The 18,191-nt window shown below is 43.9% G+C and overlaps 1 protein-coding gene across 1 annotated transcript in view; it reads right to left on the reverse strand.

Annotated features, from left to right (window-relative positions):
• musk (muscle, skeletal, receptor tyrosine kinase) overlaps positions 1-18,191 on the reverse strand; it is a 135,610-nt gene that overhangs the window by 87,746 nt on the left and 29,673 nt on the right. The window contains exons 6-7 of the mRNA XM_055632454.1: positions 5,273-5,397; positions 3,288-3,447 (exon numbers count right to left, since the gene is read on the reverse strand). Coding sequence (XP_055488429.1) covers positions 3,288-3,447; positions 5,273-5,397 — 285 coding nt within the window. The remainder of the gene's footprint in view (positions 1-3,287; positions 3,448-5,272; positions 5,398-18,191) is intronic.

Raw genomic sequence — 18,191 nt, forward strand, 5'->3', positions numbered from 1 at the left:
TTCATTCCACATAGGCTGTGGAAGCCACGTCAATGGACATTTTTAAGGCATAGATAGATAGATTCTTGATTAGTACAGGTGTTAGGGAATATGGGGAGAAGGCAGGAGGTTAGGGTTTGGAGGGAGAGGTAGATCAGCCACGATTAAATGGCGTAGTAGACTTGATAGACCGAATGGTCTAATTCTACGCTTATGAACTTATGAACTAAAGGCTAAGGAGCTACTGTGACCTTTCTGTGCTCCAGTTGTGACTACTTTCCAAAATGACATCATTAGCTGTGAAGCCGTTTGACACATCCTGAAGTGCTGAAAGGCACAACCATGATATGAGCTTTTATTTACAGTTGCTGGATTCAGGCCCATCTGTTAAGGTTTGATGTGGATGGGAAGAAACACTAGCCTTTAAGATCCATAATCGTTATTTAGAGAAAAACATTAATTTCTTCCGTTCTTTTAAAAACATACTTTAGATTCTTGCAATGTAGACAAGGGCTGCATTTATTGCCCATAAGTGATTTCCCTTGGCAAGATGGTGATGAGCTGGGTTGTCAAGCCACTGTTCTCCATGTGGTACAGGCTCTCGCTGAGTGTTGCAAGAAGGGTCTTGACTCAAAAAACGTCATCTGTCCATTTCCCTTCAGAGATGCTGTCTGACCCATTGCGTTCCTCCAGCAGAATGTGTTTTTGCTCCAGTATCTGCAATCTCTTGTGTCTTATACTGTTGAGTCAGGGTTAGACCACCAGGAGTTAGATCCAGGGACAATGAAGGAACAATAATCCGTCTCCATGTCAGGATCCTGTGTGACATGTGGTGGGGGGTAGTGATGTATTCATGCTCCTATTGGCCTTGTCTGTGTAAATGATTGGATCGCAGATTTAACAAGTACTGTTGAAGACTTGGCAAGCTCGGCAGTGCATACAATATTTAACATATTATCTTATGTTTTTGACCCCTAGTATTAGAGTCTGCGGACAAGCGAATCAATTCAGTTTCTATCTTACGTATAATTTTAAAGGACAGGAGCAAGTCACGTGGCAGCCCTTTCATCTCTGAAGAGCCCCAGCCTGTTCAGAAGCAGGGGAATTTAGACATCATTGGTAAAGATAAGGCAATGGGGGCCTAGAAATGGAAAGCTATTGAAGAGTTGAAGTGGAAGGTACACAAAAATGCTGGAGAAACTCAGCGGGTGCAGCAGCATCTATGGAGCGAAGGAAATAGGCAACGTTTCGACCCGAAACGTTGCCTATTTCCTTCGCTCCATAGATGCTGCTGCACCCGCTGAGTTTCTCCAGCATTTTTGTGTACCTTCGAATTTCCAGCATCTGCAGTTCTTTCTTAAAAACGAAGAGTTGAAGTGCATGTGAGGTATAGGATGTAGGTGGAAAGGGAGTGGACAAGGGGGACTAGGATGAAATCAAGGTACATGATGATGAGTTCAGTGGGGCAAGAGTAAGAAGAATCAGTCTGAAGAAGGGTCGTGACCTGAAATGTCATCTATCCATGTTCTCCAGGGATGCTGTCTGACCCACTAAGTTACTCCAGCACTTTGTGTCTTTCTCAGCCTGTTCAGGCTTTCCTATTGATTGACCCCGTCATGGTCCTGGTATCATCACCACGTATCTTGTCATTTGTGATCTTGTCACCCAGGTCTGCAGGTTGCTCAGGTTCACGTGGCTTCACACGGAACACTTTTACAGGAGGACAGATTATTGGTTTGGATGTGCTTGGATGAGTCCGCATCTCCCGTTTGCCCCTATACGGGATGCTGTGATGACCTTTAGTGGCTGCTCCCAGTGTTCTCCAGCTCTCTCACTGCCGGCACTGCCCTCGGAAGCAGCGACAATGCTGGAAGTGGGCAATTTACTAGGAACAGTTTGGCTCCCACAGGTCCTACTTCAAACGTACGACGACACTTTGACGGTGCTTTATTGCTGGGAAGATTTCAAAAGAGATGTGTGAGGTGCCATAGAAATGCACGTCCTTTCTTTTCCCTCTTTTTCCAGATGAGGCAGAATATATTTGCAGGCTTGGTCCCAAGTAAGGATTTTATTACTGTGCAAGTTTTGCTCTTGAAATAATCATCCCAACGTTGTCTTGGCGCAAGGCCGATGATCTAATGGTGATTATCGTGAAATAGGGCCAAACATGAGGTAAGTTAAAGAAATTGCCAGCTCAATGGAAAAAGGCCAGGCAAATTTATGTGGGGATCTTTACCAGCTGTTAGTTTCTTCTGACTTCACAGCTAAGGACATAAACAATGCCGTTTGGCCTCCCACATGTTATTATTAAGAGATTTTAATTGCCCACAGGGAGTATTGATACTGCAATGCTAGCCAATGAGTTCGAAGCAAAGATGGAGGAAACAGATTCACTGAATGACAAGCCAACGACAATAAACAGTGTCTCTGAGTTCATGGTCATCCAGTCACCAGTATCTGGCATTCTCCACTCAACCAATGTCTGGACATCTCCACCCAGGCAGTGTCTGTCACCTTCTCCTCAGACTATGTCTGAGACCCTCCACCCAGACAATGTCTGACACTCCCTCTACTCAATCAACTTCTGCCACCCTGCACTCTGCACCTATATGCGACTCTCTTCACTCGATGAACCTCTGGACATCCTACCCACACAGTGCCTGCCACTCTCCAGCCAGAGGGTACCGACCCTCTCCACCCACCCTATTCACGCGGTTTTCTTTTTCCATTAATCTAATCCCTGCTGTGGACGGAGGAAGCAACTTTTAATTCCAATCATTCCTTCACAGTAAGGGAGATTCCTTTCTTAGAACATCCATCTGTACATTGGCTCTCTGTGTGTTTGGCATCAAACAAATTCATAAAAGAAACAAGACATATGTACAGACCAAGAACGAGGAGGGACGTGGAACCTGAGGTCGGAGTCCCTGGGGGCCGAGGTTGCGAAGAACAAAGGGGGCTCGGCGTGGGGGTGGGGGAGACGAAGAGGGGACCAACAATATTTAAGGTTACTTTGTCTGCGCCTTGTGGCGACTCTTTTGTGTTCTGTGTATGTGAAGACAAAGAATTTCACTGTACCTTTACGGTACATGTGACAATAAAGTATCTATCTATCTATCTATCTATCTATCTATCTATCTATCTATCTATCTATCTATCTATCTATCTATCTATCTATCTATCTATCTATCTATCTATCTATCTATCTATCTATCTATCTATCTATCTATCTATCTATCTATCTATCTATCTATCTATCTATCTATCTATCTATCTATCTATCTATCTATCTAGTATTCTTGACTGACCTGTGATATCCAGTGTGGCAGTGGCCTTTGCTGTGGTACTTCCTTCATTGTGTTTGTTATTCGTTAAGCAGGTGAACAACGAAGGCCTGGTAACATAGACACGCAGCCGAGACTCCATCACCTCCCCCATGATTCGATTCTGTATTGACCCCTTGGGGAGCTGGAGAGGGGGCAAAGGAAAATGTGGAGTTACAACACACACGCTTGTTCAGATTTGGAAACTGGCTGTGGAAGACTTTACAATCTGCATGACAGGTATTAAAGGAGGATTTCCCTGAAATGTGTGCGTGTATCTGTGTGAAGATGACACAGCCCTAACTACTGGCAGTAGCTATTGTTTTGTGAAGTGCAAATTCCAATAAACTCAAATTCTCTTGCGCGCGAAAGAGAAAGAGCATTGGAAAGCGCGAGTTGAGTGTGAGAGTGTGTGAGTGAGAGCATGAACAAGTGAAGGTAAATAAACTAGGGAGAGAGAGGGACTTGGAAGTTTGAGAGTATGAGAGAGAGAGTGAGAAAGTGCACAAATGAATGCTTGAGGGAGTGAGAGAGAGAGAGAGCAGATAATCCAGTTATTCTAACAGAAGGCTTCAACCATTGGCCTCCAGTCCCTGATCCCACAGGAATCAGATAGCCAGCTGGAACAGGGTGAACAGTCAGGAAGGAGTGGGGATATCAGGCCAATGTCAGAGATTAAAGGACAGATGGTTGGAAGGGCTGGAGTTTTTGAAGTCCACAACTGTAGAAGGAGGAGAGTGAACGCTGTGGTCAGAGGCAGGATAAACTCTCCCCAAGTCTGCCAATGGGCTTTGTTTGTGGAGTAGATGTCCAGCCCCCAACCCAATGAACCCATCACCGTGGCCTTAGATTATTACCTCAAGTTTCCTTGGCATGAAACCAAAAGCTAGCAGCTGAGCTTGTCCCCTTGCCTGTGGGAAATTACTGGCTGCATCAACCCCAACAACATGTTAAAGGCTGAGTATATATTCATCACAATAAAGAGTGCAGGAGGAGGCCATTTGGCCCACTCTCTGGCTGCTTCCAATATTCCCTTTCACATTTTCCCCCATTTTCATTTTAAAATATATCATTGTGTCTGCACCAAAAATTATTCTGCAGAATAAAACACATAGTGCTGGAGTAACTCAGCTGGTCAGACAGCATCTATGTAGGATATATAAATAGGTGATGTTTTGGGTCGGGACACTTCTTCAGAAGTTGCCTATCCATGTTCTCCAGGGATGTGGCCTGACCTGCCGAGTTACTCCAGCACTTTATGTTCTCTGCATGATTCCAGCATCTACAGTCTCTTGAATTTGTCTTCATTATTCTGTGGAGATTGTGAACACAATGCCTGATGTTAAAATTGTAAAGTAAAACCTTTCACCCAAGGATTTCCGCATGGTATTACTTTAATTTACCACTGCACGGGGCGGCACAGTGGCGCAGCGGTAGAGTTACTGCCTTACAGTGCCAGAGACCCGGGTTCGATCGTGACTACGGGTGCTCTCTGTACGAAGTTTGTATGTTCGCCCTGTGACCTGCGTGGCTTTTCTCCGAGATCTTCGGTTTACTCCCACATTCCAAAGACGTGCTGGTTTGTAGGTTAATTGGCTTGTTATAAATGTAAAATTGACCCTCGTGTGTGTGGGATAGCGTTAGTGTGTGGGGCCGCTGTTTGGCGCGGACTCGGTGAGCTGAAGGGCCTGTTTCCGTGCAATATCTCTAAACTAAACTAAATTGCAGAGATGGAACAACAGTTTCAAGAGCATAATTCGTACTCTTCTGCCAAAAGGTGTCAGAGGTTATGGGGAGAAGGCAGGAAAATGGGGTTAGGATGGAGAGAGATATCAGCCATGATTGAATGGCGGAGTAGACTTGATGGGTCGAATGGCCTAATTCTACTAATTCAGACCTTATGAAAGGATTAGTGCAATTCACATATGGCTGTCGATCACACGGTCGGAAAATGCACAAAAGAGACTCACTGCTCTCCCGTTCTCCAGCCACTTGATGGTGGGAATCGGAAACCCGGCGGCTTTGCACTGCAGAGTCACTTCGGAACCAAAGCTGACATTTTGTGATGTGGGCGCCTTCACAATTCTGGCGGGGACTACGGGAAAACAACAGAGACATAACTTACATTAAAGATCTATAATTCAAACAATGCTCTAGAGGCTGGTTAGCTTCATTACACTTTTTCCCGGCTTTTAGATGGCAGCTTTCATCATCTCAACAATGTGGCATGTTTCGACTATAGGGATTTATGGGAGCTTGCTATACTTAAATTGGCTGCTTTATTTCCTATGTTAGTCTAAAAGTGTCACGTTTAGACTATAGGCATTGTGGTAACATAGGAAATAAAGCAGCCAATTTAGGTAAAGCAAGCTCGCATAAATTGATAATGATCATATAATCTGTTTTAGTAAGTCGTTAAGAGACAAATAGTGTTTCAAATAACTCTCTTGGTCTTCTTTGGACCAGCTCTATGTGTCTTTTATATTCACCTGACCAAGTAGTCAGTGTCTTAGTTCAAAGTCTCATTGAAACAGAAACCAGGCTCCATTGACAATCGATGAACAGCCACATTTTCAAACAAAGTTATTTTTCTTCAGCTTCAGCTGGCAAGAAATCTTCTCCAACGCGCTAACACTTGGCAGCAGCAACTGAATACTAGCTAGAAAACAGGCCTTTCTACTCTTGGATGTGCATGCAAATTCATCCCTGGCCAGCAGTGTAAAATGCAAGTGAACACCCAAGGCTTTCTGAGGGGCTGTAGTTAAAATAAAGTAGAACATTTCTCACTTCGGCCAATAAATGATGTCTGAAGAACTCACTTGATTGCCACCCACCCACCATCAGTACTGTACACAACCTCCAGTGCCAGACGGATTGCTAGAAATGGCTACAGTTGCAGCATCAAAAGACATTTGGACAGGTACATGGATAGGAAAGATTTAGAGAGATATGCGTCAAATGCAGGGTGACTTGGACAGGTTGGGGGAGTGGGTGGATGCATGACAGATGACGTTTAATGTGGAGAAATGTGAGGTTATCAACTTTGGTAGCAAAAACAGGAATGCAGATTACTATCTAAATGGCGTCAAGCTGGGAAAAGGGGAAGTACAGCGGGATCTGGGGGGGTCCTTGTTCATCAGTCTATGAAAGTAAGCATGCAGATACAGCAGGCAGTGAAGAAAGCGAATGGCATGTTGACCTTTATAACAAGAGGAGTTGAGTTTAGGAGCAAGGAGATCCTTCTGCAGTTGTACAGAACCCTAGCGAGACCACACCTGGAGTATCGTGTTCAGTTTTGGTCCCCTAATTTGAGGAAGGACATTCTTGCTATTCAGAGAGTAAAGCGTAGGTTTACAAGGTTAATTCCCGGGATGGCAAGACTGTCATATGCTGAGAGAATGAAGCAGCTGGGCTTGTACACTCTGGAGTTTAGAAGGATGAGAAGGGATCTTATTGAAACATATAAGATTGTTAAGGGTTTGGACACGATGGAGGCAGGAAACATGTACCTGATGTTGGGGGAGTCCAGAAACAGGGGCCACAGTTTAAGAATAAGGGGTAAGCCATTTAGAACGGAGATGAGGAAACACGTTTTCTCACAGAGAGTTGTGAGTCTGTGGAATTCTCTGCTTCAGAGGGCGGTGGAGGCAGGTTCTCTGGATGCTTTCAAGAGAGAGCTGGATAGGGCTCTTAAAGATAGCGGAGTCAGGAGATATGGGGAGAAGGCAGGAACGGGGTACTGATTGGGGATGGTCAGCCATGATCACATTGAATGGTGATGCTGGCTCAAAGGGCCGAATGGCCTACTCCTGCACCTATTGTCTATTGTCTATTGTCTATAAATGCAGGCACATGGGGCTACCTGAGGTAAACACCGTGTGGGCATGGGTGAAATGGGCTGAAGGGCCTTTACCCATGTTTTATGACACTATGACTTAATGTTGTGACTCCAGAGTACAGAATTTACTGTATAAAGGGCATGGAAATACTTGAGAATTTCTGTTGATTGAGTCCCCCCCCCCCCCCCCCCCCCCCCACCCCCCCCCCAAATCTATGCTCTCCACAAGCCAGTTAAGGCAGTGGAAATCACAATAGTAAACACTAGCATTTATCTAGTGCCTTTTCCAGGTAGAATACCCATATTGGTGCTTTGCTCAATGCCTTTACATGCTTGGATGTAGAAATCTGTAGTGTAGAGAAATGCCAGATGTAGTTCATTTTGCTAGCTCGTTGAATGAACAGTTTTGCTCCCATTATCTGTGGCCCTCATTCTCCGGTCCCTATTCCAAATTCCCTTTCTAATTCATTTTTCAAATGAGATGGTTTCAGTCTTTCAGGTGGAGCCCTCCTGAACTTGGCAAATCCATGAATGGAACAAAGCCTCTTCATCTCCTCCCAGCTATATTGTCAATAAAATTAAATTTCAGACTTCTAGTTTCTGACTTCTCACCGAGCGAATATTTTTAAAAACTTGATTGAAAAAGTGTTCACTGCTGCTGAAATTCTGGGAACAGGGAACTCAGGCCCACGCCACTTCCATGACTTAAAGCAACCCAAGCTTCCCTGAATCTCTAACAAAATGTTTCTCTTCCTCACTTCATCTTACAACATAATGGGTCCATAATCAATACTGGCATTAACTTGCTTGTGCTTCTTCACCTCTCACCCACGCCTTCCGTTCCCTTGACCTTAATTTGTGCTTTGCAAGGGACCAGACTTGAAACATTATCTGCCCATTTACTGCCTGACCTTCTGACATCCCCCAACAATCTGTTTTTTTTATGCTTGGGAGACAGATTTTGTTCTAAATCTTTGGTCTATGCCTCCAGCCCTAGACTTACTCAATCAACAGATATTGTTACCTCCCATTCACTGAATGCTTCCCAATTAATATCTGGCCAACTTCAATCAAAGGCCCCCTCCCCCTTAACTTTTTAAATTCCAAGGAATCCAAACTTACCCAAGATGGGAACTGTTCAACTGATCAACATGCTTTATTCCTTGAGAGGATGAAATTAACATCCTTCCTTTTTACTGTCTTATGTTCTCACCCTGTCATTAAGTCAAAGTAAACTACAATTTGGAGTAGCTTGCTAAACCCACAGGACTCCAGATTAACCATGGGATCTATTTTTATAGTATAGAGAGAGCCCAACTTCAGGAAACCGCACATCGTGTGCAGCTCCGACCCTGGGGTTTCCTGACCAAGCACACAAGAGTGGTCCTCAGAAGTCACGGCCTGCCTTATGTATCTTGTTCATGTTGTTGAATGTTGTTCATTTGGAACGATTATTTGGATTTTTTATAGTTGACTCATCTTTAAAAGAAAGAAGCATTTCTCAAGCATAACTCATAGCCTGAGTACTCGCTAAAGTCCTATAAAATGCTTTTGCTTGTAGGAAATGAGACAGCCAAACTGTGCAGAACACGCTGCCACTAACAATAATGTGACAATGATGAGGTGATCTTTTATGATGATGTTATAAAGATTGACCGGGAGACCAGAGAGAAGCCCGCAGCTCCTCGCTGAAATGGTGCCTTGGGCTCTTTCCCATCTCCCGAGATGGCAGAAGGGATCTCTGTACAACGTTGCATCCAAAGTGAGTCGTGGGCCCACACAGCATGGAAACAGGCTCAGCAGACCAATGAGTGCAGCAAGCACTGATTTACCCCAATCTTACACTGATCCCATTCCCAACAGCTCAACACAGATTCTTCCATGTCTGCACGCTGGGGGCAACTTATAATTGGGTGATTAGTCTAGCAACCTGTTCATCTCTGGGATGTGGGAAGAAGGAAACCACTTGGAGGAAACTCACATGGTGAACGGGAGAACCTGCAAATTGTAGCCGAGATCAAGATGGGCTCCAGGTCACTGTAAAACAGCTGCACCCCTTCACCCTCTGGAGAGGATGTTCCCTCTGGTGCTGCAGAAGCCCCTAAGTACTGTGCAGCCCAGATATTTGTATTTTGTTTGGGAGTTGGTTTAACGCCACAGCTTTCTGTTTCCGGGGCAACGGGGTTAAATACAGAGAAACAGCAGACACTCATGAGGAAGTGAGCTGGAAACATCTTGTGAATATCTGGAAATGGGGAAAATAACTGGTGTGTTGTTAAGGGGGTGGGGGGGGGGGGCAGCATAGTGGCATTGCTGGTGGAGCCAATGCCCCACGGCTCCAGAGGCAACTGTTCAATCCAGACCGCAGGTGTTGTCTGCGAAGAGTTTGCATGTTCTCCTTACGCCCATTTGACTTTCTTCCGAGTGCTACGGATTCCCCCCGCAGCCCAACGGCATGCAGTTTGGTACGTTGACTGGCCATTGTAAATTGCTCCTATAGTGTAGGTGAGTGTAGGAATCTGGAAGGAGTTCATGAGAAGGAGTGGAGAATAAAATTTGATTTATGTAGGTTTGTGTAAATGGCTAGTTTTCCACATTCTATCTCTCTCATTCTCTCCCCACCCCCCACACTCTGGAAGGAAGGAAGGAAGGAGAATTAGAAGGACAAAAAACTGACAAAAAGTGGAGAGCCCTTAAGAGAGCCAGCTAAACCAAGATGAACCAAATCACCTACGCTTGTGCTTTATGATCAACAAAACCAAATAAAAATTGCACTTTGTGTCTGTGGGTCAGGGGCAAACTGATAATGTTAATCCTCCATTATCTGAAGCTCCAAGGTGCAGAATTTTATCTTGTCTTCCTAAATCTGTGTATACGTCCTATCAGATACCCAATATAAAAGCTGGGAACATTCCTGCTGAGAATCAGTTCTGTTAAACTAATTCCTAATACGTAAAAAATGCAAACCCCATCTTTTAATACTGATAAAACATTACTCTACCAATTTCGCGAGGGCTTGGAAATGAAAGACAATTAAACTTGCAAACAATTTTCTTATTTAAACTTATAACAAATCAGAAAGAGACCATTTAGTTTATCTGGCCCATACTGCACTTTGGGAAGAATGGACAAGAGACCTCAGTTCCATGAAGATTGAGGAAATTTGTCTCGAACTCTTCAGAGCAGAAACATTACGGGAGAGTTTCAAGAAGGGATTTAATGGCATTTATTAATATTAATTGCATTTTGAGAGAGAGAGAAAAAAACTCTGCAAAGGCTGGAAGAGCTCAAGGATTAAGGCTGACTGACAAAAGAACCAGGAGATTTGATGGGCCAAATGGCTTGATTCTGCTCCTTCGTCTTATAAATGTATGAGAAAGATGATGAAAACACAAAGTGCTGGAGGAAATCAACAAGCCAGGAGGGAATGGCCATACAATGTTTCAGCTCAAGAAGATGAGGATAATTTATTTTCAGCACATTAAGTGTTTTTTTTAAAGAGAAAGAGGCCCTTCTCCCCACCGAGTTTGTGCTGACCAATGATCCCCGCACACTAACACTATCCTACACACAGTAGGGACAATTTTTTACAATTTTATCATCAATTAGCCTACAAACCTGTACGTCTGGAGTGTGAGAGGAAACTAGAGCTCCTGTAGAAAACCCATGCAGGAGACGTCCTAAACTCCTTTACTGATGGCACCCATAATCAGAATCGAACCTGGGTCTCTGGCGCTGCAAGGCAGCAACTCTACCGCTGTGCCATTGTGCCACCCTTGCACAGTTTAAGCAATTCACAGGGTAAAATGTACAGATGGGAGAATATTGAGACAATACTTTGATAAAGGAGAAATGCTTGAGGGAAGCTTCTTGAGTTAGTTAAACAGTTATTTCATAGAGCGGGTATACTGTAGGTCAATAGTCTGGATGGACTCACTGTATGATCACAGAATCACAGTGCTCACTCATGTCTCATCCAGACTTAAACTGTTTAGAAGTAAATTTTACAATCAAATTCATTTAAATTTTATTTTTAAATGTTTATCCATCGCTCTGCTAAAAGCTTTTCTGATTCTGATTCAAGGCTGCTGACAGAACAGTGCACATGCATCCATGATTGGCCACAATATTTTATAAGGCTTGTGTAATTTGTTTTGCTGACATTTTCAGATTTGATTGGGTTCTCTGGAACTGTGAGCGAGCAGGTCCACTAGCTTCACCACTGTGCTTCCCCAGAGAACATTCATCTCGAGGTAAACCATCATAACAAGGCCATGAAAGAGATGTAGCTTCATCTTAATGATGCTGAAACTATAGGAATTAGATTACATAACCTGGTTACATAGACAAGTTTAGTTTAGTTTAGTTTAGTTTAGAGATACTGCGTGGAAAGAGGCCCCTTCAGCCCGTCAAGTCCGCACCGACTATCAATCACCTGTTCACACTCGTCCAATGTTATCCCAGATTCTCCTCTACTCCCCGCACATCATGGGTCATTTTTTTGCAGAGGCCAATTAACCTACACACCCACATGCCTTTGCGATGTGGGAGGTAACCAGAACACCCAGAGGAAATCCACACGGTCACAGGGAGAATATGCAAACTACAACCAGACAGTACTCAAGGCAAGGATCTCTAATACTGTGAGGTAGCAGTTCTACCTGCTGCACCACTCTGACACCCACAATGGCCCAATATGCATTCCTGTCAATGCAGATAGTCTGATCGAGGACTTCAGGATGTGACAAAACAGAAAGTGTGTAATCACAAAACAATGGAGAATAAATTTAACACCAAAGCCAGGCTCAAGGAGAGAAAGCACTTCTTCACAGAAATAGAGTGGAAACCTGGAATCTTTCTCCTTCAATAAAATATGAGTTAACTGTGAATTTCAAGATGGAGACAGATGGATTCTTGTTGTATAGATACCTTTAGAGGAAATTGAATCAATGTGGCTGAGATTCAATTTAGCCACGACCTAACTGAATGGTAGAACAGGTTTGAGGGGCAGAATGGCTTCTTTCTGCTTATGTTTCAAGCAAGTGTGCGATGTGGGCAAATATTTAATATAGTGATGCCAGGGAGGCACATATTTATATTCTCTCAGTTCAATGAGGAGATTCTATTCAATATGATCAGCCATGATCATATTGAATGGCGGTGCAGGCTCGAAGGGCCGAATGGCCTACTCCTGCACCTATTTTCTATTTCTATGTTTCAGCCTAATATATATTAATATTATTAATTTGGATCTACTATTTTGCATTTGGAATTTCTGATTTTAGAATTACAATTTCCAGTGAATGACCACCTCTAATGTTCTAGTTCTTCAAAGCAACGCACAAATCATGACAATATCATTCCACGTGACATGTTGACATGGATCAGTTGAGGATACCTTTGAGGTCCTGCAGAGTTTCATTTCCTTCTATCACCGTAAAGAAACAAGAAGCATGTTACAATGAGGAAACCTTACAGTACAACAGAAGAAATAAGTTATTAGCGAGCACCAGAACCACTGCTGTTAATCAAACCACAGGAGTAACAACATAAATCTAACATTAGTTTAGACACACTTAATCACCATTGTACTGATTATTTATCCTTTATGCCCCCGTCACACTTGTGAAACCTGAACGGAAACCTCTGGAGACTTTGCGCCCCACCCAAGGTCTCCGTGCGGTTCCCGGAGGTTCCAGGTGGTTGCTGGAGGTTGCAGGTAGTGGAAGCAGATAGGGAGACTGACAAAAACCTCCGGGAACCGCACGGAAACCTTGGGTGGGGCGCAAAGTCTCCAGAGGTTTCCGTTCAGGTTTCCTAAGTGGGACAGGGGCATAAGTCAACAGTGTATCCTGAGATCATAAGACTTAGCAGTGGTTTGCTTATATCTGAAGGTGTTCATTGCTCATGAATGATTCGGGATTGGTGTAGAGTGTAGGTGAAGCACATGATAAGGGTTTGTGATGATTGGAGGTTGGAGAGTTAGTAAGACTCTTGGGAATCAGATATTAGAGGTGTTCGTATAATCTTCAGGAAGGAATGGAGCCAAAGATGAATTTCAGTGTATGGTCTATAATGGAGACTGTTCAGTGTTCTGTGGAGACTTGAGGTGATATTGATGGTGAAGTAATGTCCTGTCAACATGGGTCGAGCAGTCAGTGTTAGAGTTGGAGAGCAAGCAAGCTCATTGCCATGCAAGGAAATTACTCGAGTATTTTCACAAAACAGATATTAGTAGCCAAGTGTTAATGGCGGCTATTGGTTCTCCATTAGAGGATGAAGGATGATCTTATGGAGGTATATAAGATCATGAGAGGGATAGATAGATTGGGGGGGGAGGGCGGGAAGATTTAATTAGACCTTGAGGGGCAACTTTTTGCACACAAAGGGTGGTGGTATATGGAAAAACTGCCAGAGGAGGTAGTTGAAGCAGGTATAATCACAACATTTAAAAGACATTTAGACAGGTACATGGATAGATTAGGTTTATAAACATGTGGGCCAAGCGCAGGTGGGTGGGACGAGTATAGTTGAGGCAAATTGGGGAGAAGGGCCTGTTTTCATGCTGTATGATTCAATGACTATTTCCCCAACTCATGATGAACCAAAGCAATAATGCTGAGTGCTAAATGCTTTACCAGAATGCTGCCTGGATTTGAGATTTCAACTGCAAGGAGATGCTGGATAGAGTTGGATTGCTTTATCTGCAACGTCAGAGATTGAGGGCAGACTTGATAGAAGTATATAACATTAAGAAAGGCATAGAAAGGGTAGACACAGAACCTTTTTCTCAGGGTGAAAATGTGTCAAACATAGTTATAACATGAGAAATGGAAAGTTTAATGGAGATGTTTTTTTACTCAGAGTGGTGCGGCCTGAAACACATTGCCAGGGGTGGTGATAGAGGCAGATTTGATGTTTTAAGATGCTTTTAGATGTAAGTGCAAGGAATGGAAGGTTATGGATCATGTACAGGTAGATGAAATTAGTTTAACTTGCATCATGTTTGGCACAAAAATTGTCGGATGAAGAGCCCATTCCTAAGTTGTACTGTTCTATGTTCTATGTCTTCCAACTGAAAAGGGAGGTTAAATATATATTTTTTAAAGCAGAAAGCAAATGCACCCATTTTTGTTTTCCTGATGGACAAGACTTAGCCTTTCTTAACGAGGCGGCATTCTTCATTAACCAAGGGAGTAGTCATGCCTACCATGCATTTGGGAGCAACACTGAAATTCAAAAGCACCCAGTTTTCAGAAGTGAGTGATTTTGCTTCAGGCTATAAGTTGATCTAAGCTATGGGTGCATAACCCAGATAAATCTGTGTGTTCATCAGCATTGACAAGAGATCAGAATGTTTGTCTGATCATCAAAACTGCTTGACTGTTTAGTAAACAGGCTGCAGTACCGACCCAACTTTGATTTCACTAACCTCAGGTACCTGTGGTATGAAGTGTTTAAGAGGGAACTGCAGATGCTGGAGAATCGAAGGTTACACAAAAAAAAGCTGGAGAAACTCAGCGGGTGCAGCAGCATCTATGGAGCGAAGGAAATAGGCAATGTTTCGGCCCGAAACGTTGCCTATTTCCTTCGCTCCATAGATGCTGCTGCACCCGCTGAGTTTCTCCAGCTTTTTTTTGTGTAACCTGTGGTATGAATATTGATTTCTCTAACTTCAAGTAACCCCGGCATTCTCTCTCTCTCTATCCCTCCCCCACCCAAGTCGTACCAGCTTCTCGTTTTCATCCTTTTCAACGAACAGCTAACAATGGCCTGTTTCCTTTATCATCATTACATTCTTGCATATCTTTCATTCATTGTTCTTTATCTCTCTAAATCATCGTCTATATGTCGTGTTTTCCTTTTCCCTGACTAGCCTGAAGAAGGGTCTCGACCCAAAACGTCACCCATATAACCATATAACCATATAACAATTACAGCACGGAAACAGGCCATCTCGACCCTTCTAGTCCGTGCCGAACACATAATCTCCCCTAGTCCCATATACCTGCACTCAGACCATAACCCTCCATTCCCTTCCCATCCATATAACTATCCAATTTATTTTTAAATGATAAAAACGAACCTGCCTCCACCACCTTCACTGGAAGCTCATTCCACACAAGCTACCACTCTCTGAGTAAAGAAGTTCCCCCTCATGTTACCCCTAAACTTCAGTCCCTTAATTCTCAAGTCATGTCCCCTTGTTTGAATCTTCCCTACTCTCAGTGGGAAAAGTTTTTCCACGTTAACTTTCCACGTCAACACCCATTCTTTCTCTCCAGAGATACTGCCTGTCCAGCTGAGCTACTCCAGCCTTTTGTGTTTATCTTAGAGAGACCTGTACCTTCTACACAACCACTGCAAGCTTTGAGAAGCAACTGTTCCTGACAGTTACCCACGTGGAAGTCTTTGACTTCTCGCAACTAAATGGTTGGGAAACAGAAAAAAGAAGTCCATATGAAGTCCTGACATGAAATCCATTAGGCCCTCTGTGATCCTACCACCACCCTCCTGCTATTCCTCCAACCTCCCTGGGCTTGTCCATGTCCCCTTCACCCTTTCACTACTACCCCGTGAACAGAGAAAGGTTGATTACTTCACCAAGTAATCTTTCTCAATTTGGAGATATTTTGTCAGCTGCAGTGAACAATAAAGCTGGAATTCATGCCTAAAGGACAAGTCAACAGGGTTTAGTTATTCCCAGTTTTGAAGTGATGGCAGCAGGGCTCAACACTTTGTTCAAGTGATGGTTGTGATTCTGCTTCAGGCCACTGGTTTGTCTGAGTTACGGCTTCATAAAGAATTGGGTGTTCGTCAGAAATTATCAGAGATGATTGACCAGAATGTTTGCCATCTCATCAAAAGCTGCTCGACTGTATCCAGCATTTTTTACTGCTGTTCAAGAGATCTCCAGCACTGTCTGTGTGGAGTTTGTACAGCTGCATCACAATGTTCCATATCTTATAGTTGGTGTCTCAGCCCATGAAGGCAAGCAAGCAAAACACACCAGGATGGTCTCAAGGCTCTCTGTATCTTCCTTGAACAAAGACCCAACCAATTTCTCTCTGATAACACTCTCCTCTGCCTAGCGGAACTTGTTCTCACCCTCAACAACTTATTTTGTGACTCACAATTTCTCCAAGTTAAAGGTGTAGCCATTGGCACTTGCATAGGCCCCAGTTATGCCTGCCATTTTGTTGGTTACATTAAACAGTCTTTGTTCCAGGTGTACACTGGCCCTAGCCCCCAACCTTTTCTCTACTACATCGACAACTGTATCGGGGCTACTTCTTGCACTTGCGCAGAACTAATGGACATTATAAACTTCACCCTACCCTCAAATTCACCTGCACTATCTCTGACACCTCTCTTCCCTTTTGTGGTCACGATCTCCATCACAGGAGACAGATTATTGACCGAAATCTACTACAAACCTACAGACTCCCACGGGAATCTGGACTACACTTCTTCCCACCCTGCCTCTAACAAAGATGCTATCCCCTACTCTCAATTCCTCTGTCTGCACCGTTTCTGCTCCCAAGATGAGATGCTGCATACAAGGACATCCATCCTCATTCTTTAGTGAATGGGGTTTCCCCTCTTCTATCATAGATGGGTCCCTCACATGTGTCTCCTCTGTGTCCCATAGTTTTGCTCTTGCTCCGCCTTCCCCCCGGACACAACAAGGTCAGAGTTCCCCGGTCCTCGCCTTTCAACTCACCTGCCTCCGTATCCAATGCATCATCCTCCGACATTTTCATCACCTGCAAAGTCACTTCCACCTCCACCCCTTTCATCAGAGACCGCTCCCTCCGCAACTCCTTGGTTCATTCATTCCTTCACACCCAAACCACCCCCTCCTCAGGTCTTTCCCCTGCAACTGCAGGAGATGCAACACCTGTCCCCATACCTCCTCCCTTGACTTTATCCAGGGAAACCAACAGGCCTTCCAGATGAGATGGAGGTTCACATGCATCTCCTCGAACTCATCTGCTGCATTTGGTGTTCCTGATATGGGCTCCTGTACATTGGCGCGACAAAACATAAACTTGGTGCCGTTTCGCTGAACAGTTACATTAGATCCACCAAGGTCCACTGGATCTCTGGTTTAATAACCATTTTACCTCCCCTTCCCATTCCCTTATTGACCTTTTAGTTCTGAGCTTCCTCCTTTGCTCGAGTGAGGCAACACACAAATTGGAAGAACAGCTCATATTTCGCTTACAACCCAACGGTATAAACGTTGAAGTCTCTCATTTTAAGTAACTTCGACAAATAGTGTTTGTTATTTGTTTATTATTAAGTTATAATGGCACGGTGGCACAGCTGGTAGAGCCGCTAGCTCACAGCGCCAGAAACCCAGGTTCGATCCTGACCTCAAATCCTGTGTAGGGTTTGCATGTTATCCCTGTAGCCCTGCATGGGTTTCCTCCCACATCCTAAAGGTGTGAGTGTTTGTGGGTTAATTGGCTTCTTTAAAAATGTCATTAATGTGTCGGGAGTGGATGAGAACGTGGGATAACAGAACTAATGTGCGCAGGTGATCATCAGTCATCATGGACTTGGTGGACCGAAGGGCCTTCCATGCTGTACCTGTAAACTAGACTCAATAAAACACAACAGTTTGGAAGTCATAATCTGATAGTCATGAAGGAGAAATGATTGACAAATTTCTTAGTTATTGAGGAAGTACTGTGTGGACACTGTGGTAAGCTAGAGAGGAAATTGCAGGAGCCCTCGCTGAGTCATCGTTAAATACAGACGAGGTGCCGGAAGACTGGGGGAAGGCACATGTGCCTCTATTCAAGACGGGCTGCAAGGAAAAGGCTGGGAACTGCAGGCCAGTGAACTTACCATCTGTGGTCGGAAAGTTACTAGAGAGTATTCTGAGGGATAGGATATACATTCACTTAGATGGACAAGGGCTGATAAGGGATAGTCAGCATGGTTTTGTACATGGGAGGTCGTGTCTCAAGAATCAGAGTTTTTTGAAGATGTGTCCAAAAAGGTCCATGAATGCAGAGCTGTAAATGTTGTGTACATGAGTT

This window comes from Leucoraja erinacea, chromosome 3 (assembly GCF_028641065.1).
Source record: "Leucoraja erinacea ecotype New England chromosome 3, Leri_hhj_1, whole genome shotgun sequence".
In the NCBI taxonomy this organism is placed as follows: domain Eukaryota; kingdom Metazoa; phylum Chordata; class Chondrichthyes; order Rajiformes; family Rajidae; genus Leucoraja; species Leucoraja erinaceus.